The sequence below is a fragment of the Ursus americanus genome, chromosome 28, assembly GCF_024610735.1.
Source record: "Ursus americanus isolate L20-20 chromosome 28, mUrsAme1.1.p, whole genome shotgun sequence".
Classification (NCBI taxonomy): Eukaryota; Metazoa; Chordata; class Mammalia; order Carnivora; family Ursidae; genus Ursus; species Ursus americanus.
In genome coordinates, this window is record NC_142154.1 from 20,754,221 (window position 1) to 20,778,597 (window position 24,377).

General features: G+C 42.7%; 1 protein-coding gene across 1 annotated transcript in view; it reads right to left on the bottom strand.

Moving 5' to 3' along the window:
• Positions 1-24,377, bottom strand: part of OTUD7A (OTU deubiquitinase 7A) — a 373,949-nt gene that overhangs the window by 43,361 nt on the left and 306,211 nt on the right. Inside the window, exons 7-9 of the mRNA XM_045795350.2 lie at positions 14,130-14,231; positions 10,035-10,162; positions 9,121-9,233 (exon numbers count right to left, since the gene is read on the bottom strand). Coding sequence (XP_045651306.1) covers positions 9,121-9,233; positions 10,035-10,162; positions 14,130-14,231 — 343 coding nt within the window. The remainder of the gene's footprint in view (positions 1-9,120; positions 9,234-10,034; positions 10,163-14,129; positions 14,232-24,377) is intronic.

Sequence of the window (24,377 nt, forward strand, 5' to 3'; positions counted from 1 at the left end):
ATTGAATGAGAAAAAAAAGTTCAAAACACTAAGAGTTCATCTCTGGAATGCAAGGCTGGTTCAATACTCAAATATCATTCAAGGTCACCCATGATATTAATTAATTAACATTAAATAAAGAGGAAAAACCTCTACCTGATATTAACTGATGTAGAAAATTTGTTTGATAAAATTCAACATTAATTAATGATAGAAACTCTTAACAAAAAGAATAGAAGGAAACTTCCTCAACCTGATAAAAGATACCTACTAAAAACCTGCATTAGCATCATATTAATGAAAGATTTCTGACTAAGACTGGAGAGGATGTCTTCGCTTACCATGCCAATTCAACATTGTACTAGAAGTCCTAACTAGTGCAATAAGTCAAGAAAAACAAAGGCATACAATTTGGAAAGGAAGAAAGAAAACTATCCCTACTCACAGATGATATGAAGGTCTATGTAGAAAATCTGAAGGAATCTGCCAAAAAAACTCATAGATGTAATAAATGAGTGTAGTAATATCACAGGATACAAAGCCAACACAAAAATCAATTATACCTCAGTAAGTAGCAACGTAAAACTGGAAACCCAAATTAAAACACACACACACACACACACACACACACACACACACACACACACACACATCATTTACAGTAGCTCCAAATGAATTACTCAGGTCTAATATTTTTAAGATTTATTTATTTATTTTAGAGAGAGAGAGGGTGAGAGAGAGCAAGTGCATGCATGAGTTGGGGTAGGGGCAGAGAGAGAGGTAGGGGAGAAAGACAATCTCAAGTGGGCTCCCTGCCCAGCATGCAGCCCAACTTGGGGACTCAGTCCCATGACCATGAGATCAGGATGTGAGCCAAAATCAAGAGTCGCATGCTTAATTGACTGAGCCATCCAGGTGACCCTCAAGGTATAAATTTAATAAAACACATGTAGGACGTATATGTTGAAAACTATAAAATGCTGGTGAAACAAATAAAAAAAGATCTAAATAAGTGGAGAGACACACTGTGTCACTCCAACACCATGGAAAAAGTTGTGTTAGAAGACTCAAGATTGTAAAGATTTTAATCTTCCCCGAATTCATATATAGATTTAATGTCATGTTAATCACACTCCCAGCAGGATATTTTTCAGATACAGATAAGCTGATTCTACAAATTTATATGGGAAAGCAAAAACAAAGAAACAAAACAACCACAAACTAGAAATACTAAAAAAAGAAGAAAGTTGGAGGAATGATGTTACCCAATTTAAAGACTTATTATAAAGCAACACTGATCAGAAGTGTGATATTGTCGAAAGATGGACACATATTTCAATGGAAAATAATGGAGAATGCAGAAAAAAATACCTACAAAAAAAATACCAGTTAATTTTTGACAAAGGTTAAAGGATTTCAATGATGAAAGAATAGTTTTTTCAAGAAATGATATTGGAAAATTGGACATCTATATGCAAATAAATGAACCACTCATCTGTTCCCCATCATGACAATTTGTTTTTTGAATAATGTCATAGAAATGGAATCATACAGGGTGCCTGGGTGACTCAGTCGGTTAAGCATCTTCTTTTGGCTTAGATCGTGATCCTGGGGTCCTGGGATTGAGCCCGCATCAGGCTCCCTCCTCAGTGGGGAGCTTGCTTCTCCCTCTCCCTCTGGCCCCTCCCCTGCTTGTGCTCTCTTTATGCGCTCTCTCTCTTGAATAAATAAAATGTTAAAAGAATAAATGGAATCATACCTACATTATATAACTTTTTGAGATTTGATTTTTTTCATTCAGCAGAATGCCTGTGAGTTTCATAAAAGTTGTTGTGTGTATCAGTTTTTTTAATCAATGAGTAGTATCCAATAATATTAATGTACCCTAATTTATTAAAGGACATTTTAGTTGTTTCCAGTTTTGACAATTATGAATAGAACTGCTATAGATATTTTATATAGATTTTTATGTGAACATATTTTCATTTTTTGGGGGGCAGATTTTCTCAATCTTGGCACTACTGAAAGTCTAGACTAGATAATTCTTTCTTTTGAGTGGCTGTCCTGTGAATTTTAGAGTGCTTAGCAGTATTCTTGGCTTCTACCCATTAGATTCTAGTGGTACCTAGCCTACCCTACAGTTATGACAACCAAAATTATCTCTAGCCCTTGCCAAATATCCCTGGGTGGGAATTACCCCTGGCTGAGAACCACTGCTCTAGGGTGAATACTCAGGAGTGGGATGGCTGGATCATAAAGCAAGTGTATGTTTAAATTTATAAGAATCTGTCAGGGGTGCCTGGGTGGCTCAGTTGGTTAAGTGTCTGCATTTGGCTCAGGTCATGATTCCAGGGTCCTGGGATCAAGCCCCACGTTGGGCTGCCTGATCAGTGTGGGGAACCTGCTTCTCCCTCTCCCTTTCCCCCTCTCCCCCTCACTCATGCTCGCTGTCTCTCAAATACATAAATAAAATCTTTAAAAAATTTATCAGAATCTGTCAAACTGTTTTTGAGAGTGGTTGTACCATTTTCTATTGCCACCAACAGTATATGAGAGTTCCATTTGCTCTGCATTTTCACCAGCACTTGGTATTGTCAGTACATTTTCTTTTTAACCTTCTAATACATGTGTAGTGGGTTTTTCATTTCCCTGATGGGGTTTGCATTATATTCTTAAAACTGAGAAGATCCTGGTTTATGCCTTGCCTCTGCCTCCCAAAAGTAGAGTGGTTGTGTTGAAAATTGTTTGGTAATAATTCATTATAAATGCATTTAAGATAATTCCTCTCAGTAATTCATTATTGTTCTAATGTTTACAAAGGTTTTCAAAATTTGAGAGATGAGTAAAGGGAAACTCAGGCTGAGCTGGAAAATGCCTTTCTGTACATTCACAGAGCAAGACAACTAATGGTGGTGGTTTAGTCTATTGTTAGTAAGGGCTGGGATTCAAATGGTATTCCCTTGAAACACAACTGGAATTGGACTAGAAAACGAAGAGTCATTATTCCATTACCCACAGAACTAAAGGTGATTAGGCAGCAAGAATCCAATTCTCCATAACAATGGAAATAGACTTCTGAGCTAAGGGACAGGGGTAAAAGCAGGGGACCTGAGAGACAGAAGATCTGAGATTCAACTACAGCTCTGTCACCACTACCCTGGACAAGTCCTTTTCCATCTTGAATCCAAGTTTCCTCATATGTTAGATGAAGATTATAATCTTTATCTCAGAGGGTTAACTGTGACGGCAGGATGAGATTGTGTGCATAAAAATGCACAGCACGTGGAAGGCAATTAATACAGGTTAAGCTAATGAGTAAATCTTTTTCAGAGCTTGTAAAGATAAAGAAGTTGAATATATTTCATCTTTGGGTTTCATATAATTGTTTCTCATTTCAAATTTGCCAACCTAAACCAAATGCCAAGAAGTGGATGTCTTTCTGACTTTTTCTTTGATGACATTATTCAACTCACGAATTTAGAGTTTTATACCTAGTTAAACTACCCACCAAGGGTGAAGTAGAATAAAGACAGATTCAGAAATGCCAGGACTCAAAAGTTCTAATTGAAGTGCACTCTTTCTTAAGAAGATACTGAGGCTTGTCACCATATATGCTCTGGGAAAACCCAGGGGTGTGATTCAGACATGTCTGGGTCTGTATTCTAGCCGCCCGCCCCCCAATTACAAATCGGAGGCAAGTCAATTAATTTCTCTGAGCATTCGTTTCCTAATTTATAAAGGGGCATAAGGCCTAATTTATAAAGTGGGGATAATGTGTGTAAGGCAGGTAGGTGCTCAGCAGACTCTCATTCCTTCCTTTCTCTCCTCCTCAGCTGTGCCCAGCACAATCCAATAAGCCATTTTTGTGTACTATTCCCACAGGACTAGGCTCTGGAGGTCAGGCCACAGTGTATAAAATGTAGTATCCTTGGTGTGTAAACTAACAGAAGGGATTTTCTCCACAATCAGCGAGACTCCTAAAAGCCCCAAAGCCCTCAAGACTAAAAGAAAGGAATTGCTAAGGGTGGAATATCAGACAGTCGATGGGCCAGTGGGAAGTCAGGGAGAAGGACTGCATTTCAGATATCTGGGATGGGCCTTTACAACACACTATATAGGCAGCAGATAGGACAACTTACAGAATAAGTGTGACAATGTCTTAATAAATGTTATTTTTACTGTTGTAAAAGTACCTCTTTCCAAACACCTTCAAATGTGATTTCCACTCCATACCAGTAACACCTGAGTATGTAGCAGAATGCTTGAGTGGCTATTGATCCTTCCACTCCTGTGTACTTGTCCCTTTGCAATGTGATTTTGCTCCTCTTCCCATCAAAGGTGGAGCCTACCTCTCTGCTTTGAGGTCAGCTTGACCATGTGACTTGCTTTGGCCAAAGTAAAGTGATACACTCAGAGGCTTGAGAAGCCCCAGCAAATCAGGGGCTGCCCTCTCTTCCTGCCCTGAGACTGTATTGTAGGGAGTCTGGACCTCCTCAAAGATAAAAATCCATGTGGACAGAGGCCCAGGAAGAGCTAATTCTCAGCCTCAGAGCTGTAATATGAGACTATCTTGGACTATCTAGCCCCACGGAGACCAACTGCCAGATGACTTCAGCTCCACAAGTGGCACCAGGCAATTCCAGTGACCTCCAGAATATGAGTAAATCAGGTGCATGCTGCTCTAAGCCACTTGGTTTTGGGGTGATTTGCTATTCAACCATCAAAAACTGATACTGCCGGGCAGGAAGGTTACTAGCAAGTGCATTTTACAGATGAGCAAAACTGAGGCTCAGAGAGCTTGTTAGACATGCCCAACATCACATGCCCAGCTTGGGACTCTAATGCAGTGCATTTAAGTCTGGGTCTCTGGTCAGGGCCCACCAGGCAAGGCCCTTTTACTTGCTCTCCTTTCACAGTTGCCCTGAAACTAGATGAAGTACCCAGAGACCTTCACTAATTAATTGCTGTAAGAGATTTTTATCCCTTTCAGAACAAGTAACTAGGTTCTTCTGATTGCACACCCTCTTTTCCCAGAGTGGGTATGGCATGGGGATGCACGTGCAAGGGGATGATGAGCAACCAGACTTAGGGTGGAGTTATTTCCTTATTTCTTCCTTGTCTTCCTTCTGGGGAGCATTCCTCTCCCCCTGCTCCCCATGTAGGCTTGAACACCCACAGGATGGCAATGATGGTGATGGTTAGACAGGGCTATAAAAACTCCAGCAGCATCCCTTCCCTGAGGGAGGCTTTTCTCAGGTGGTATCTCAGAGGGTCTCTGGAGGAGCAGCAGCAGCAGCACAGAATATCTGATTTCTATTATTTTGGCCATGGAGAAATGGCTACATTTTGATTTGCAAGCATCAGAGGGAAATTGTCCTGCAGTTGTGCCCTGCTCAGAAGTGTGCCCTGCTCAGAAGCACCTGCATCTGCCTGGGTCTTGGCTCTTCACTGTGGTTGCCGAGCTGATGTCTGTGAGTGCCATCATCTGTCTTTCTTGTGCATTTGAAGTTCAACAGAAGCCCATACCCACCTTGCCTTCCTAGGGTCTTCAAGGGTGCCCTGCTCTGTGATCATGTACTTTGGAGCATCAGCCTTAAGCAGCCTGTTCATGGTGGCTATCTGGCTGGTAGCCTGCCCGGCATGGATGCTAACCTGATCTACACCCTTCTCCTTGAGCAAGCAGTGGACATGCATCTCTGCCTCTTGGGTTTCTTGCTGGGGTTCTGCCAGTGAGCCTGGGGGCTGGACGCTATGAGTTGTGCAGGAAGAAGAAAGAAAGAGGGTCAAGCTCATTCTTGAGTTGACCCTTCAGTCCCTTCCAACCTCTTCAGATACTTAACCTTGTAGTGTTCTGGGAAAGTAATAGATTTAAAAAATTACACCAGGCTAGTGTCCATGCCAGGGAGCAGCAGAATGGGGTCTGTCCCCGTCTGTGCCAGTACTGGGGCCAGGAGCTGGGCAGGGAGCAGGACAGAGGGAAGGGCCAGTGCTGCTGCAGCTGCTACACTTGTCCCTCATCCCTGGGAACCAGGTCTCCAAATAAGCCAGGTGTGGGAGGTAACACAAAGAAAGCCACGTTAGTCTATGTTATTACCATCACACCTGCAAACTCATTCTCTCTTGACTAGCTCTCTCCTATCCTCAGTATGAAATCTGTAATTCTCTGTGTTACTTCTCTTCTGTTCCATGGGCTACCAGGCCCCAGCCAGTTCTCTGTTTCTCATGTCACTGCCTCCTCACTGTCTGGCTACCCTCTGTGGCTCCCTGTGGGGTTGGCACAAGCCAGAGAGGAGAGGCTGGAGGGTGGCAAAGTCCTTCTTGACTCTTCTTTTGGTGCCACTGGGCTTGGTGGAGGTCCAAATGCTGACCCCGTTTCCATGGAAGTGCTTTTGTGGCCTTCAGGCTTCCCCACAGCTGACTGTCTCTGCCCTCAGTTCCCTGGAGAGAGGTGGTGGCACCCTGAGTTGATGGCTTGTGACCATCCTCTGGCCTGGCTTCTGGGGTTTACCCTTGTTGTAGGTAGACTCATTCTGAAGACAGCCCATCTCAGGCCCCAGGGTTCACTCCTGGTGCTTGGTAAGCATGCATAGCTCTATGTCCCCATAACCCCCCATGGCTCTGAGGACCTGGGAGCTGGCCAGCCTCAGCCTTCAGAGCCACGGGGCAGACAACAGGTACCAGTCTCTAAGGCCCTCAAAACCCAGGCATGCCTCACATCTCTCAGCAAAACATGAGGAAGGAAACCTCTTCCCTTTGCCCAGGGAGACAGAGGCAAAATGCAGAGGTACGGGGCCTCTCCTGGAGGGAGGAAACATACTGGCATTCTCTGCTATCTTGACTATATGAGAATGATCCAGAGTGAAGGGAAAGGTAGGAAGACCCGGTGAGAGAGACTAAAAGCAGATGTCTCATGCATAGCACACACGTTTACAAAAGTAACATGTCAGAACAAAAATGGCCTTCTTTCTAGCAGCTCTTCACCTCCTTCAGAGATTTACCTGTTACTGTGGGATCCAGGTGACCAACCAGAGCCCAACTGTGGCCCTGTGGGCTACAGGCATCAGGACAGAAAACTCTGAGCTCTGGCATGGGAAGTGCCATGGGGGCAGGGTTCAAGCTCTCGGAACCATTAAAAATTCAGGAGAAGCTAGCCATGAGGGCTTGGACACCATCCTGAAGAACATTTCCTTGCTGTGGTCTGATCAAATGGACAGCAAAGGGGTGTACTCCCAAGGTCCTGGCAGGTGTCAGAGTCCCCAACTGCACTGAGTGTTGTCCACCCCTTCCCAAAAACTTCCCTGGTGGAAGAGGATGCGGGTAGATGCTATCTGCTCCTCAAACCTTCTGGCCCAAGTTGTAGTGGAGGGGACTAAAAAAACACCCAAGGGCTCTCTTGGGGGAAAAAATAACATTTTTCATCTATCATTCATTGCTCCTGACTAGACACATTTTTATCTTTACAACTGAGATCAAATTGATGGTTGAAGGGGTCCTGAGAGGAGGAGGGACATTTGGAAGTGTGTGATCACTACAGCTGGGTCGGTAGGTCTCAGCAACACCAGAGCCCTCTTCTTGTGAGCTGGGGAGAGTGAGTAGCTGGCCCAATGCATTCTGTCTCTCCCTCGTTTCCCCAAAGCTTAAGGGAACAACAGAGAACAACAGAGCTGCTGCCCATCACCAAGGAGGCCTCTCTGCAGTGGTCCTGCCCTAACTGAGTTGGCAAACCTGAGTCCCCTGGGAGGGAGACAGGAAAGAGCACCAGACGCCCTACTCCTTCTGCCCTCATTCAGCTCTGGGCCCTCTGGGTTCCAGGAAGCAGGAGCGAAAGCTGAGGCCTAATCGGCTGTGTGACCATGGGCCAAGTGCCTCCTAGATAGGGGGACTCAGGGGACATAGTATGTGGTGATGGCCACCTATTATTATTATTATACACCCCACCCCCTCACCCCCGAAGACACACTGAGCTAGAGTCAATCCACCTGCATCTACGGAGTGTCTGTCCTGTGGCAGGTGCCAGAGAGGCAACAATGAAAGGGATGCTAAGGAATTCTCCAGACACATCTCAGGCACGACTCAGCATGGAAAAGCCGAGTGTGGAGTTTTCAGGAATGGACTGAGTCTTTAGAATATGTGTCCCCAAATGTCCTGAATAAGATAGATTTTGGTGCTGACACATGACATTATTAAAATAAAGTGACAAAACAACCCTGTGGGAATTGTGCTGATGGGTTTCCAAACCAAAGGGCTTGTCCTTGAGGGTCCTCGATATACCGCCAGGCCTGGGAAGCCCCACACCCTGCTGTCGGTGGCTGAGGACCCAGATGCGAAGATGTGGGACCAGGACACACTGCCAGCACAGCTGTCTATCGGAGTCTGAGCCTTTCCCAAGAAAGGATCTTCTCAGTGTCAATGCTTAGCAGAGACTTTTTCTAGGGGTGACAACTTGGCTCTCAGCTTCCATAAGTATAAACCAAAGCACACATCTGTCTTTGAAATGCTGGGGCCACAGGTTTTGTGGCTGCCTTCTTTGGTCACACTCTTTATTCTCACACTGGGTGGGACCTTTCAGTTGTGTCTGTAGGAACAAGCTAGTCCCTGCACGCGTACAAAGGCAAAACCGTTTTGTCGGGAATGTGCATGGCATTCGTGGAGCTCACCTGGGAGATGCTGGGCTCACTTAATGAACTTCTACTCTCAGTGTGACTTCTTGAAGCCAGAAATTCAATAGATACTTAGCTGGAAAAAATCCAAACCCGGCAGCTTGAGGCTTCTGAGCCTGGTGAGTGCAATAGCAGTGTGCAGGGCCTACCAAGTTGCATGCCTCCTACAAAGGCTGGCTGTCCAGTGAGTTCCCTTCCCACCACTGCCTGCAATGGTGAAGAGGCAACACTTGGGACCTCCATGCGTCTACCTGAAAAATGCATGTGCAAGCTGTGTAAACTTTCCCCCAAATATCCAGCAGGGGTCCAGCCATGCCCCACAACTCTACGCTGTGTCCTTGATGAGAATCTAATATCCGAAGGTGGGAGTCTTTGTATTTCCCCCAGCTTGGGGTTACCACATGCTCCTTTGAACCACTTCCCATGCTGGGTGGCCAGGAGCTTAAGGTGACCACTGGGGAGAGTGAGGGGCCGCACTTACCCCCCGCCTGTGCCACCGTTCTTGCTGAAGTGCGTGCGTGGCTCGCTGGATGCCAATTTCAGCAGCTCCGTCCACTCCCGCTCCCATTCCTCCTCGGTGTACACCAGCCCTGACTGGCACAATGGAAGCCGGCTCAGGAGGTGGTGGGTGGGTCTCCTTGCCCACCCCATGCAGGAGAGCCTGGCAGCCCGGCTGGACCCCCCACCCCCTGGCTCAGTCCAAGCCCGACCAGCACCCAGGTCAGGCACATCTTCTAGTGGCCGCTGACTGTCCCCATTTGCTATCAACAATATTTCTTCAGAACCCCCAATCTCCAATTTCAATGCTGTTGGGGGTCCAGCAACAAGGGTCATTCCCAGGGGGTAAGAATGACGAAACATTAATCTGCACACACCAAACTTGGGGCTGACCATTAAAAAGTTTAAAGGGATGACAGGCCAACTTCAATCAGAAAGCAAGCAGATTCTTCTAGGACAGCAAAGTGCTAATGTCCCCCATTGTCAGGATGGTTGGGATTCTCTTTGATTGAGAACATACACAGGAGCGGAGGCTGTAGGCTGTGCCAGAACCACCTTGTGGCTACACCCAGCCTTCAAGCTGTCACCAGTAGTGTCTAGACTTAGGGGACTGTGTAATTTGTCATCAAGCCAGTACACCTTTTGACAGTAAAGGTTGTTGGTTTTCATAATTATGCAAGGACAGGTGGTGTGAATAGATATGTAGTGACTATGTGCCGGGGGCTGAGCTTTTGTAACAGGCATCTCTTCAGTTGGTTTAAAGGAGGGAGACTTTCCTAGTCGCAGAAGCTATTGCAAGAAGGACTTGGGCTTGGGGCCCAGCTCTGGACTCCACCCGTGGCCCATGGCTGCACTTGGTGTGGGCCTCAGGCTCTGGACACACCAGCGGGTACCAACCTCCTTGTTCTGCTGCGTCTGCTGCCACCTCCACCTCCGCTTTAGGGCTTCTCTTTCAGCCCCTGTCCTCATCATGGTGTAGAGAGCTTTCCGCAAAACCAGGTCCCGGTCGTGAAACCCCCACATTCCTGCAGCAGGAAGCCCATGAGGAGCAGAGGAGAGAGACAGGATGTGAGGAAGGGGACAAGCCAGGAGGCCACTCAAATCGCCACAACTTACCATGCCTGGACTCCTGCATCTGCACACACAAAGATAACTCATCCATCAGCTGTTCATTTCTCATGATTAGCTAGCAATTCCCCTCTGTTCTCTTTCCCCATTTCCCACTGAAGCAAATCAGTGAATGAAGGAGTATGTCCCCTTCTCAGAGAAACAACAGTGGATGAGATCACAGGCTGCCTTTCTCTGGGACCCTGGGCAAGCTACTTTCAATCTCTCAGGTTTGCTTTGAGGGACCTAATGTTCGCTGTCCAGGTCTTGTATTTGAGTGAGAGACAGTCTCTGTGGATAAGCTGGTGACGTGTCCTCACATAAGGCCTCAAGCCAGGACGGCAACCAGACCGTGGCTTCACCTAGGGTCTGCCACATCTGATGTCTCAGCCCTAAGGCAACTCAACCTCCTGAGAAGCACAGTGGGCACCAATGCAAACATCTGGATCCAAGAGAAAGGACCTGCTTTCAGGGGAGAATGTCTTTCTCCCTTTCCCCCTCCCCAGCCTGTGCTGGGTGTTGAGGGGTTATAAGGAACACCAGCCATCTCTGAGTATATTCTTGGGGCATCTCAGATGTGGTCAAGAGACCCAACAAATGGAAGAAACAGTAATGAGAAGTGCAGGTCTGTCTATGGGGATAGAGTGGGGGAATCCATCCATCCATCCATCCATCCATCCATCCATCCATCCATCCATTTAATTAAATGGCATTAATTCCACTTAATTAATTCCAAACCTTTCATAATAGGGGTGAGATACCATTCTGGGTTTTGGGAATACCCACAGCAGCAATCAGGACAGACGAAGTTCCTAAAATCTCATGGAGTGCACACTGAGGGAAGGGGAAGTAGCCATTGAATTAGCACATGACATACACTGTCAGGGGTAGAGCACCATAAGGAGAGATGAAGCAGGACAGGATGCTGGGTGGCACTGGCCATGGCATAAATGGAGACATCAGGGTCTAGACTTGAGTGGGTAAAGGAGGGAGCTGAGTTGCCATCCCAGGCAGAGAAGGCTAGGGGCCAGCACCAAGGGGCGCCCACGAGTCATACTTGAGAAACAGCAAGAGGGAAAGGTGGCTGGAGGGAGGATCAAGGGGACAAGGTTTAAAGTGAAAAGGTAGACTTTTAAGTGAGCTGGGAGCCTCTGGAAAGCTTTCAAAAGAGGAGTGACCTGCACTGACCTAATCTGTAAAGACTCAATCTGGCCATGCACCATTTCGTGCAAAGATATGCAATAACCAGGGGCTGCAATGGGTTTTCCAAGTGAGGCTTTTGTCTTTTTTTACAACATAAATGAGGGAAGTGGCCATTCATGCTCCTTTTATAAAGAGGCCAAGCTGATCTTCCTCATCCCTCAGACTTGCCCACAGTGGCCTCTTGGGACTCTCCCAGGTATGGCAAGTCCAGCCTCAGTTCCCATGGCTCCTTGTTTGGGTCTCTCTTGCAGGGAGGGTCTCCCTGCCCCATAAATGTTTGCTTACAAGCTTGGCTCTAGGATTACTGTCATTTGTGTGTGTGTCCCACAACCCTAGGTCAATGTCAGGCCTGGCCAGCAGGTTCGAAAAGCATTGCCGGTCACTGTTGCATGGCTCCTTTGATCTGTCAGGTCAAACAGCTAAACCCCGTGAAAGGAAAACAAAGTACCAGGAGAAAAGAACCAAGTGGCGATGAGCTCCCGACTCCACCATGGCCTCGCTGGAGCAAAGCCAGCCCACAGGAGGATGTCTCTTCTTTGGCAGACTGGAGGCCCACTGTGCTCACTGGGACAATGCCTGCCCTCAGACCAGACCATGGTGGCATGAGACCTGATTTGTAGCTTTGCCCACCTGTAGTGCTGAGGGGGACAGTGCCTCTGCACAGTGCAATTTCTGAGGGACAAAGGCATTTCCCTTTGTAATGAGGCTGTTATGTGACACAGATGAGAGATTTCTTCTTTTATGTTCTTTCTAGGTTTTACACACAACAAGGCGAAAATGTTCCACAATAGGGGAATAGTTGATACATTATGATGAAATATGACACAACTACCAAAAACATGTTTTTGAAGAATAAAAGCATGGGAAATTCACAACACAATTTTAAGTGAAAAATGCTGGATTCCACACTGCGAACATAGTGAGATCATAATTTCACTGGAAGAATAGACAAAAGATAATATGCCAAAACATTAAAAGTGGCCATTGCTGGGTGGTGGGATTGTTGATTTTTATCCTACCGTGATGAATGTGAAATACTTATACAATGCCAATCAACAGAAATGTGTTCGTTGTGAAATGGAAAAGAAGCAGGTAGGTGGGAGACTGTGTTCCCCACCACCCCTTGCCAAGCCTGTCGGATGTGGAATGTTGCCTTTGTTCTGGGGCTCCATTCTTTTCTGAGGCTCTCAGGCCCCTTGCCAGACCCCATGCATTTCCCTCTGTGGGTTTTAGTCTCACCTCTGTCTACCTCTTGCTCAACAGGCCTCACTACAGGGCTGAAAAGAGGCTTGGGGTCTGGTCCTTGCTCTGGGTCACAGCATCAACTGTGTTTACCTGGGGAGGTGAGTTTGACCAACAGGGAATATTCTTGGTCAAACTTGCCAACTAAGAATATTCTCATCTTAGGGTCCCATCTGTGGAGAGAGACCCTTTACTCTAGGATTCATGAGGACAGCTGGCTCTGATGCCTGGGTCCTGGCACAAATCCAGTCTGGCCTGTCAAAACTGATTGGGCTTTGTGTATATAAGGCTGGGTCTAGAAGGAGTAATTAAGCTTCCAGAAAGTCTACCATGACGCCCTCAGGTATTCAAATAGTGCAACCTGTGCCCGTGCACCTGCTGGGATGGCTTTTTGTAACCAGGAAGCTCACACCTCTGCAGAAGGTTGTTGACTTCTCTGCTGTATATTCTGACCGTGCAGATTCCCCTGTGATCTTCCCAAGTGATTTAGCCAACTTATGTCTTTTGTCAGTCCCCAGGTGATTCCCCTGTATCAACAATATAAATCTACAATCCCTGGCTCACTTGGTTAAACATCTGAGATCGGCTCAGGTCATGATCCCTGCGTCCTGGGATCGAGTCCCGCATCAGGCTCCTTGCTCGGCAGGGAGCTGCTTTTCCCTCTGCCTGCCACACCCCTGCTCGTGGTCTCTGACAAACAAATAAATAAAATCTTTAAAAAACAACAACAACAATCTCACCACCCTGCAACGGCCACTTTTAATGTTTTGGCATATTATCTTTTGCCTATTCTTCCAACGAAATTATGATCTCACTATGTTCACAGTGTGGAATACAGCATTTTTCCCCCTAAAATTCTACCCAACCTATGTCTTTTTGTCAGTACCCAAGTGATTCCCTGTGACTTACCCAAGTAATTTACCCAATCTATGTCTTTTTGGCAGTACAGGTGCATGGACTGCTATCAATGTGGTGGCCCCACACCATCCAATCTGATGTACTGCTCCCCAATCTTCCTGCCCAAGCCCCATCGAGCTCAGCGCTGCTTCCAAAGATCCTGTTAATTCCTGCTTTCATGCGTTTGCATGGAGTCTCCCTACCTGGAATGTCCTCTTTTATGATAATCTTTCGAGTCCTTCAGGTCTCAGTAAAATCCCACCTCCTCCAGGAAGTTCTCTACACAACGATCTCTAATTCCCATCCCTGCAGATCATGATTAGCCCCTCTTCTATTATATCAAGTCTCTTCTCATGGGTGCTCTGTGTCCCCACCAAGTCTGCCAGTTGCTTGACAAGAAGGGCTAGATTGTTGGCTATCTCCCCTTGGGGACTCTTCCAGATGGGTGATGTGTGTGGCTTGACTTAGCACATGTCTGTCCTTTAACAATGAGCAGAACAGGTCTGGGGCACTGCCACCCTCTGTCTCTGTTGTGGAGCTTACCCAGAGAGGCTGCGTGTAAAAGGCAGTTCCCATCCCCTGTAGTGGCCAAAGGAAGAAGCCGTTTGCAGCTTGTGCACACAGTGGACCACCAATTCAGGCGACCTGGAACAGAAACTCACTTTAGAAGAGAATCCCAGAACAGACCATTGTGTTTGCTACCGAAACATAGACATTAGCAGATGGTTTTTGAGAGGGTTCTAGAGAACTTCATTGGGAAGGTAGAGCATTATAGCTATTTTTAAATAAAATATAGATTTTTTTCCCCTCTAAGATAAAAAATGACCAAATCCTCCCATTAATTAGCAAGAGGATTAAGAAACCCAAGGGTGAAGCCTTTTCTCCTTGAATCTGGGAACAGTTTACACAAAAAATAAAATTTCTCTTTGTGCAATCTCCTTGAACACAGGTTCCCCTTCTGAAAGTTATTTTTTTGTTTTGCTTCATCCTTTTTTGATTCATACATACCTCCAAAAGTATGGTTTATATTTCATTTAACACATCAAAACCATTATAACTACTTAGGTATATTCCTGTTAGATCTCATTAACACATTTTGAGACTTCTGCTTCCAGAAAGATGCAGTAGACATACTTTCCCCTATTCTTTCTACTAAGTACAACTAAACATCCTGGACGTCACATATAAAATAACACGGGAAGACTGAAAAGTGGAGAGAAGAGGCAGACTGACCAGGAAATTTGGGATCTGAGAAACAACATGGTAGTAGGCTCCCTGGAATTTCTTTTTTGCCCCCAAATCCTAGATCAGGTACTGAAGGAGTTGGCAACCTGGAGACACAAATGGGGGTAGACAAAGGAATCATGCTCTCTCTAGACAAGATATCAGGAAAGGGACAGCTTAGGAAGATCGACGATAACTGCTCTATTTCAGCGAAATGACACAGAAGAAATTGTAGCCCATTATCATCCCTGCCGGCAGAGGCCAAGTGGGGAGCCAAATCTTCCAACCTTACGAGGCAGTAATGAGTCACTCAGTACCCGCTCCCTCAGTGCCAGATGGTGTCAGAGAAGGCTGAGCACACAGCCAGCACTTCAACCCTGCTGGGTAGTAATATGAACTCCACCCCCTACCAACTGAGAACATATGGGGAGCCTGGCCTTTCACACCCATCTGGTGGTAATGAGGTCCTGTGCTCCCTCCTAGCAGTACCAAGAAGCCCATTCCTCCACAGGTGTCAACAGAGGCCGAGTGGAGAACCTGTGTTTCCACCCTTATCTGGTAGTTATTACCAATCTAGAATTCCAGACCTCAGATGAACAGAAAGGGAGACTCCATCAGACCTGCAGTAAAGAATACTAAAAGGATTCAGTAAAGAATACTTCAGGGCACACAGAAGGAATAAAGGGGCTTGAAAGGGCAAGTATGTTGGCAAATGTAAATAAATACTGGCTGTCTAAAACAATATTAGAAATTTCTTTTTGAGGATTAAAGTATATATAGAATTAAAACACATGACAGCAAATCACAAAACATGGAAATGTGTAATAAATGATATAATTGACCAGGAAGTGGTAAAAGTGCCAACTCCTGGTAAATTCTAATAGCTCGAAGTATTTTGGAAACTGTTCAGTAACCACTAAAGGAATAATAAAAGAATGTATAACTGACAAGCTAGTAGAGGGGAAACCAGAGTAATAAACACTCTTAAATAATTCAAAAGAATAAAAGAGAGAGAGGAAAAAAGGGATACAAAAACACACATAAAAAAACCAAGATAACAGATTTTAACCAAAATATATCAACATTTATATTAAATGTGAGTGAACACAATACTCTAAAAGACAGATTGCCAGCCTTCCTTAAAAAAACAAGTATATGCTGCTGACAGAAGACACCATAAATATAATTACACAGAAATTTAACAGTAACTATGTAGAGAAAGATACACCATTCAAAAACTAAGCAAAAATAAAGTTGATGAAGTCCTACTGATATCAGATGAAGGTGAACAGGATAAAGAGGGATATTTCATAATGATAACACAGTAAAGTCAAATGGAAAACATAACAATACTTAATGTGTATATACCGAACTTAGCCTAAAATACATATAACACAAATACTGAAAGACTCCAAGGAGAAATAGATAAACACCAATTCAAAACCGGAGATTTTTAACCGAACTCTCTTGATAAACAAACAATAGAATCAAGAAGCAAAAACTTCAGTAGAAATTAGATAAACATAATTCAATAACTCGAATTATGTGAACTTGACATATATACAACACTTCACCCACTGCAAAATAAATACATATTCTTTCGAAGTCATATGGAATATTTTCCAAAATTGACCACATAATGGGCCATAAAAAAGTGTCAACAAATTTCAAAGGATTTGAAATAATTCATATTATGTGCTCTGGCCATATTAAAAATAAGCTAGAAATCAATGAGATAACCAAGAAAAGTAGTCAGCTTGGGCTGCTATAACTAGATAGCACAGACTGGGCAGCTTAAACAACAGACATTTATTTCTCACAGTTGTGGAGGCTGGAAGTCCCAGACTGAGGTGCTGGTTGATTTGGTTCCTGGTGAGAACCCTCTTCCAGGTTTGTAAATGGCTGCCTTCTTGCTGTGTCCTCATATGTAGACAGTGAACTCTGTTCTTTTTCTCCTCTTATAAGATACTAATTCCATCATGGCAGCTCCATCCTCATGACTTTATCTAAACTTAATTACTTTTCAAAGGCCCTACCACCAAATACCATCACACTAGGGATCAGAGTTCCCACATATGGATTTGGATGGACACAAACATTCAGTCCATAGCAGTACCTCCAGGCAGTTTGCTCCCTGAATGTGGCTGTCCCCAAAAGGGACAATCCCCTCTCAACTGCTCCCTAGGCAATGAGCAAGATGAACAGGACAGGGGTTATATGGACCTGTTCTGAAAATTCAATTCCTCCCCGGCCATTTCTGACCATGTTGCTTCTTTCTTGTCTGTAATGGCAACCCCATGCTGGCCTGTTTGGCACACTCTGTGTGTGGGAATTTAACCAAAAGGGAACTTAGGAGGTTCAGACTTAATTATGATTCAGTTTTATAAAAATGCTTTTGTCCCTCTTATGGCTGACCTTTGTGGATGAGAGGTCAAGTTGTGATTAGGAAGTGATTGAGAACAAAGGATAAGTTACAGGCACTGTGACAGCATATGACAATTTTGTGAGGGAGGAGAGGAAGCAACAACTTCAGCATGTGGGGAAGGAACATCCTAGACCTTAGAATGTATCAGGAAGGTGGTACATTGATCATGTTTTATTTCTCAGGACCACCCTGTAGGCTCCCACAAGAAGAAAAATGCTTCCATGGGATCTCCCAAATGCTCCACATGCCTCAAATGTAACAGCATCCTTCTCCAGTGATCCAGAAGTCCCAGGTTTTCTACCAACATCCATGAAGCCACAGACGGCAAGTTTATTAGTTGTCAAACAGAGTAAAATTTTAGACATCTTGCAGTTCTTGACACAAAGCAGAGTTGTTTCAGAAGCCTCATAAAATACAAAGTTTACTATCCATCAGGGAAGGGAGGTCCCACAAAATACAACAGGATGAGTTGAAAATATTGGAAGAACAGGAATGAACACAAAGTAGCCTGAGCCTTACCAGGACTAAAATCTAGCCTCAATTCAGCGGTCTGTGACCAGAGTAAGGTAATCAGCCACCAGCAGGGGGAGGGTGAGCCCTTTCTAGAGGAGGACAACATCATTTGGAGTCTCTGTAATTTTACATTCACGAGGTCTAGAAATCAAGCAAAAATTACTAGGTATACCAAAACCAAACAAAAATAAAAAAATAAAAACCAACCAAAGAAAAAAACCCCAAGAGTAACTAACTAAAAACCACAAGGGAAAAAATGGGGTAACAGAAAAAGATATGCAGATTATCCATATTTTGAAGTTATCTGACAGAGACTTTAAGTCACTATAAATAGTACATTCAAGAAAATAGAACAAATGGGGCAAAAGCAATATTTGAATGGATAATCATCAAGAATTTTCCAAAATTGGAAATTTTTAGAGGGTCTGCAAATTCCAAAAAGAATAAATACAAAGTAAACGGCATATAGTGAAGCTGATGAAAATTAAAGAGAAACTCTAAAAAGCAGAGAAAAAGGACAAATATTACATACCAAGGGGAATAATAACAGAAGCCTACACACAGTGGAGTGAGAACATTAAAGTGCCAAAAGAAAATAACCTCCAATCTAGAGTTCTGTAACCAAAAAAACTATCCACCAACACTGAACTTGCTAGGAACACAGGTAACTTTCTCAATCTGATACAGGTCATCTATGCAAAGCCTGCAGCTAACATGATACTTAATGGTGAGATATCGAATGCTTTCAACCTAAGATAGGAAGCAATACTGATGAAGGTCTGAGCCTATGTAACAAGGCAAAAAAGAAAAAATAAAAGGTGTTTTGATAGAGAAGAAATGAATGGAACCATATCAGTAGATAGCATAATTGTTTATGTAGAAAATACTTAGAAATCTACCAAAAAACTCCTAAACCTAATAAGGGAACTTAAACTTAGCATCATCTCAGGAAATTAGGTCAATCTATAGGTATTATTTCTATTTCTATTTACTAGCAATAAGAGATTTAGAAAATGAGATAAAAAATATAATACTTAGGCATAAATTTCATGAAAGATAGGTTATATCTAGACTGAAGACTATAAAACTATAACATATTCCTGAAAAAATATAAAGAAGATTTAAATAAGTGGAGAGGTTTATTGTGCACATAGACTGAACTTATTGATTCTGCATTCTCCCCCAATTGATCTATAGACTTAACATAAACCCAATCAAACTCCCAGAAGCTACTTTTTAGAAGTTGACAACTTGATTCTAAATTTACATCAATATTAAAAAAAACCAGAAGAGTCAATATAATCTTGAAGTAGAACAAAGTTGAAGGACTGAAAGTTCCTGATTTGATAGCTTATTATGATGAGATACTAATCAAGATAGTGTGGGTGTAAGAGAGACAACTAGATCAATGGAGCAAAATATAGAGACCAGAACAGACCCAGATATTTATGGCCACTTAATTTTTTAAATAAAGGTTCCTAGGGCTTTCAATAAGGAAAGGAAAGTATTTTTGAAGTGGTGCTAGAATCAGTGGATATTTGAAAACCACTTCAATACTTCACACCATAAACACAAATTAATTTGAGGTGGATCACAGACAGAAACATAAAAGATAAATTTATAAACATTCATAGACCTAAGCATTAAAGCTAAAACTCTAAAGTATCTCAGACAAAAGAAAGGAATATTATCGGGATAGGCAAAGAAAAAAATGGACACATCTGACTTCATAAAAATAAAATTTCTGCCTATTAAAAGACACCATTATAAAATAAAGAGGTAAGTCTCAGACTGGGATAAAATATCTGCAAAACATGTATCTGAAAAGGATTTGTAATGTATATATTAGGAGCTCTTACAAATTAATACAAACCAACCAACCTGATAAAAATGGACAAAAACCCTATGACACTTTACTGTGGAAGATATACAAATGGTGAAGAACATGAAAAGATGCTCAGTGTTATTAGTCTTCAGAGAAATGCAAATTAGAACCACACTAAGTCATCTCTTCATACCTACTAGAGTGATAATATTAAAAAGATTGATAATAACAAATGTTGGGGATACAGAGCAAGTGGAATTTTCATAGTTTGCTATTGGAATGTAAAATGTCATGATGAATTGTAAACATCTTCTGGCAATTTCTTTTTTTTTTCTAATGTTTTTCTATTATATTATGTTAGTCACCATACAGTACATCCCTGGTTTCTGATGTAAAGTTCGATGATTCATTAGTTACGTATAACACCCAGTGCTCCATGCAATATGTGCCCTCCTTACTACCCATCACCAGCCTATCCCATTCCCCCACCCCCTCCCCTCTGAAGCCCTCAGTTTGTTTCTCAGAGTCTATAGTCTCTCATGCTTCATTCCCCCTTCTGATTACCCCCCATTCTTTATCCCTTTCTTCCCCTACTGATCTTCCTAGTTCTTATGTTCCATAGATGAGAGAAACCATACGATAATTGTCTTTCTCTGCTTGACTTATTTCACTTAGCATTATCTCCTCCAGTGCCGTCCATGTTGCAGCAAATGTTGAGAACTCGTTCTTTCTGAAAGCTGAGTAATATTCCATTGTATATATGGACCACAACTTCTTAATCCAGTCATCTGTTGAAGGGCATCTCGGTTCCTTCCACGATTTAGCTATGATGGACAATGCTGCTATGAACATTGGGGTGCATATGGCCCTTCTCTTCACTACGTCTGTATCTTCGGGGTAAATACCCAGTAGTGCAATGGCTGGGTCATAGGGTAGCTCAATTTTTAACTTTTTAAGGGAGCTCCACACTGTTTTCCAGAGTGGCTGTACCAACTTGCATTCCCACCAACAATGTAGGAGGGATCCCCTTTCTCCACATCCTCTCCAGCAATTGTTTCTTGCCTTGTCAATTTTTGCCATTCTAACTGGCATAAGGTGGTATCTTAGTGTGGTTTTGATTTGAATTTCCCTGATGGCTAATGATTTTGAACATTTTTCCATGTGTCTGTTAGCCATTTGTATGTCATCATTGAAAAAGTGTCTGTTCATATCTTCTGTCCATTTTATGATTTGTTTATTTGTTTCTCACGTATTGAGTTTGAGAAGTTCTTTGTAGATCTTGGCTACCAGTCTTTTATCTGTAGCATCATTTGCAAATATATTCTCCCATTCCGTGGGCTGCCTCTTAGTTTTTTGACTGTTTCCTTGGCTGTGCAGAAGCTTTTTATCTTGATGAATTCCCACAAGTTCATTTTATCTTTTGTTTCTCTTGCCTTTGGAGATGTGTCATGAAAAAAGTTGCTTTGGCTGATGTCATAGAGGTTGCTGTCTATGTTCTCCTCTAGGATTTTGATGGATTCCTGTCTCCCATCAAGGTCTTTCATCCATTTGGAGTTTATCTTTGTGTATGGTGTGAGAGAGTGGTCAAGTTTCATTACTTTGCATGTAGCTGTCCAATTTTCCCAACACCATTGATTGAAGAGACTGTCTTTTTTCCACCGGATGTTTTTTCCTGCTTTATCAAAGATTAGTTGCCCAAAGAGCCGAGGTTCCATTTCTGGGTTCTCTATTCTGTTCCATTGGTCTATGTGTCTATTTTTGTGCCAGTACCATGCTGTCTTTGTGATCACAGCTTTGTGTACAGCTCAAAATCTGGCATTGTGATACCCCCAGCTTTGTTTTTCCTTTTCAACAGTTCCTTGGTGATTTGGGGCCTTTTCTGTTTCCATACAAATTTAAGGACTATTTTTTCCAATTCTTTGAAAAATGTCATTGGTATTTTGATCGGGATAGCATTGAAAGTGTAGATTGCTCTGGGTAGCATGCACATTTTAACTATGTTAATTCTTCCGATGCATGAGCATGGAATATTTTTCCATCTTTTTGTGTCTTCTTCAATGTCTTTTACGAGTGATTTATAGTTTCTAGAATATAGATCCTTTAAGTTAATTCCAAGGTAACGTATGGTTCTTGGTGCTATTGTAAATGGGATGGATTCCCTAATTTCTCTTTCTTCAGTCTCATTATTCGTGTATAGAAATGCAACTGATTTCTGAGCATTGATTTTGTATCCCGCCACATTACTGATTTGCTCTATAACTTCTAATAGTTTGGGAGTGGATACTTTTGGGTTTTCCATATAGAGTATCATGTCATCTGTGAAGACAGACATTTTTACTTCTTCTTTGCCAATTTGGATACATTTTATCCCTTTTTGTTGTGTGATTGCTGTTGCAAGGACTTCTAGTACTATGTTGAATAATAGTGGCGAGAGTGGGCATCCTTGTCGTGTTCCTGATCTTAAGGGAAAGGCTTCTAGCTTTTCCCCATTGAGAATGATATTTGCTGTAGGCTTTTCATAGATGGTTTTTATGAGATTGAGGAATGTACCCTCTATCCCTAAACTCTGAAGGGTTTTAATCAGAAAGGATGCTGTATTTTGTCAAATGCTTTTTCTGCATCTATTGAGAGAATCATATGATTTCTGAATTTTTCATTCTGGATAAAATCTATGACATTGATTGATTCGTGAATGTTGAGCCACCCTTGCATCTCCAGGATGAATCCCACTTGGTCATGATGGATTATCCTTTTAATGTACTGTTGGATTCTATTAGCCAGGGTCTTGTTGAGGATTTTGGCATCCATATTCATTAGGGAAATCAGTCTGTAATTCTACTTTTTGATGGGGTCTTTGCCTGGTTTGGGGATCAAGGTAATATTGGCCTCATAGAATGAGTTTGGTAGCTTTCCTTCTGTTTCTATTTTTTGAAATACCTTTAGGAGAATAGGTATTATTTCTTCTTTGAATGTTTGGTAGAATTCCCCAGGAAAACCGTCCGGGCCTGGAGTTTTGTTTTTTGGAAGGTTGTTTATCACTGACTCAATCTCTTCATAATTAATTGGCCTGTTTAAAAAATCAATTTCTTCCTGTTTCAGTCTTGGTAGTTTATAGGTTTCCAGGAAGGCCTCCATCTCTTCCAGATTGCTTAATTTATTGGCATAAAGCTGTTGATAAAACTTTCTAATAATCCTTCCAATTTCATTGGTGTTGGTTGTGACCTCTCCTTTTTCATTCACAATTTTATTAATTTGGGTCCTTTCTCTATTCTTTTGGATAAGTCTTGCCAGTGGTCTGTCAATTTTATTAATTCTCTCAAAAAACCAGCTTCTAGTTCTGTTGATCTGCTCTACTGTACTCCTGGTTTCTAATTCATTGATTTCTGCTCTAATCTTGGTCAACTGCTTCCTCATGCGTGGATTAGGCCTGTCCCTCTATTGCTGTTCCAGCTTCTTGAGGTGAGAATGTAAAAACTGCATTTTAGGTTTTTCTATTCTTTTGAGTGAGGCTTGGATGGCTATGTATTTTTCCCTTAGGACTGCCTTTGCAGTATTCCATAGGTTTTGGACCATTGTGTTTTCCTTCTCGTTGGTCTCCATAAATTGTTTAAATTGATTTTTGATTTCCTGGTTTATTGAATCATTCCTGAGCAGGATGGTTCTTAGTCTCCAAGTGTTTGAGTTTCTTCCAAATTTTTCCTGGTGGTTGAGTTCCAATTTCAAAGCATTGTGGTCTGAGAATATGCAGGGAATAATTTCAGTCTTTTGATATCAGTCAAGGTCTGTTTTGTGACCCAGAACATGGTCTATTCTTGAGAATGTTCCATGGGCATTAGAATAGAATGAGTATTCTTTGGTTCTGGGGTGTAGTGTTCTATATATATCTATGAGGTCCAACTCGTCAAGTATGGCATTCAAAGCCCTTGTTTCTTTGTCAATTTTTTGCATGGGTGCTCTATTTCTGATAGTAGAGTGTTGAGGTCCTCTACTATTAACGTATTTTTATCTACATGTCTCTTGATTCTGGTTAAGAGTTGGCTTGTATATCTTGCTGCTCCCCTGTTGGGGGCATATATATTTATAATTGTCATATCCACTTGTTGGATACATCCTTTAAGAATAATATAGTGCCCTTCTGTGTCTCTAACTATAGTCTTTAGTTTAAAATCCAATCTGTCTGATATGAGATTTGCTATCCCAGCTTTCTTTGGAGGTCCATTGGTGTGAAAGATGGTATTCCATCCCTTTACTTTCCGTCTGAATGTATCTTTAGGTTCAAAATGAGTCTCTTGTAGACAGAAAATGGATGGGTCATGTCTTTTTATCCAATCTGCAATCCTGTGTCACTTTATGGGAGCATTTAGGCCATTTACATTGAGACCGAGTATTGAGAGATATGATTTTAATGATGCCATGTTGCCAGTAAAGTCTTTGTTTCTATAGATTGCGACTTTCTGCTCTGTATAACTCTTGGGGCCTTTTTACTTTTATAGAACCCCCCTTAATATCTCTTGTAGGGTTGGTTTTGTGGTTACAAAATTGGTCAATGACTGGTGATTCTGGAAGGTCTTTATTTCTCCATCAATTCTGAATGACAGCCATGCTGGATAAAGGATCCTTGGCTGCATGTTCTTCTCTGAAAGAGCTTTAAACTGCCCCCCCCACCCTTTCTCTCATTCCAGGTCTGTGTAGACAGGTCTGACATAATTCTGGTACCTTTGCCTTGGTACGTGAGAAATTTCTTTGCCCTGGCCGCTTTCAATACTGTATCCTTGGATCTAATATTTGCGAAATGCACTATGAC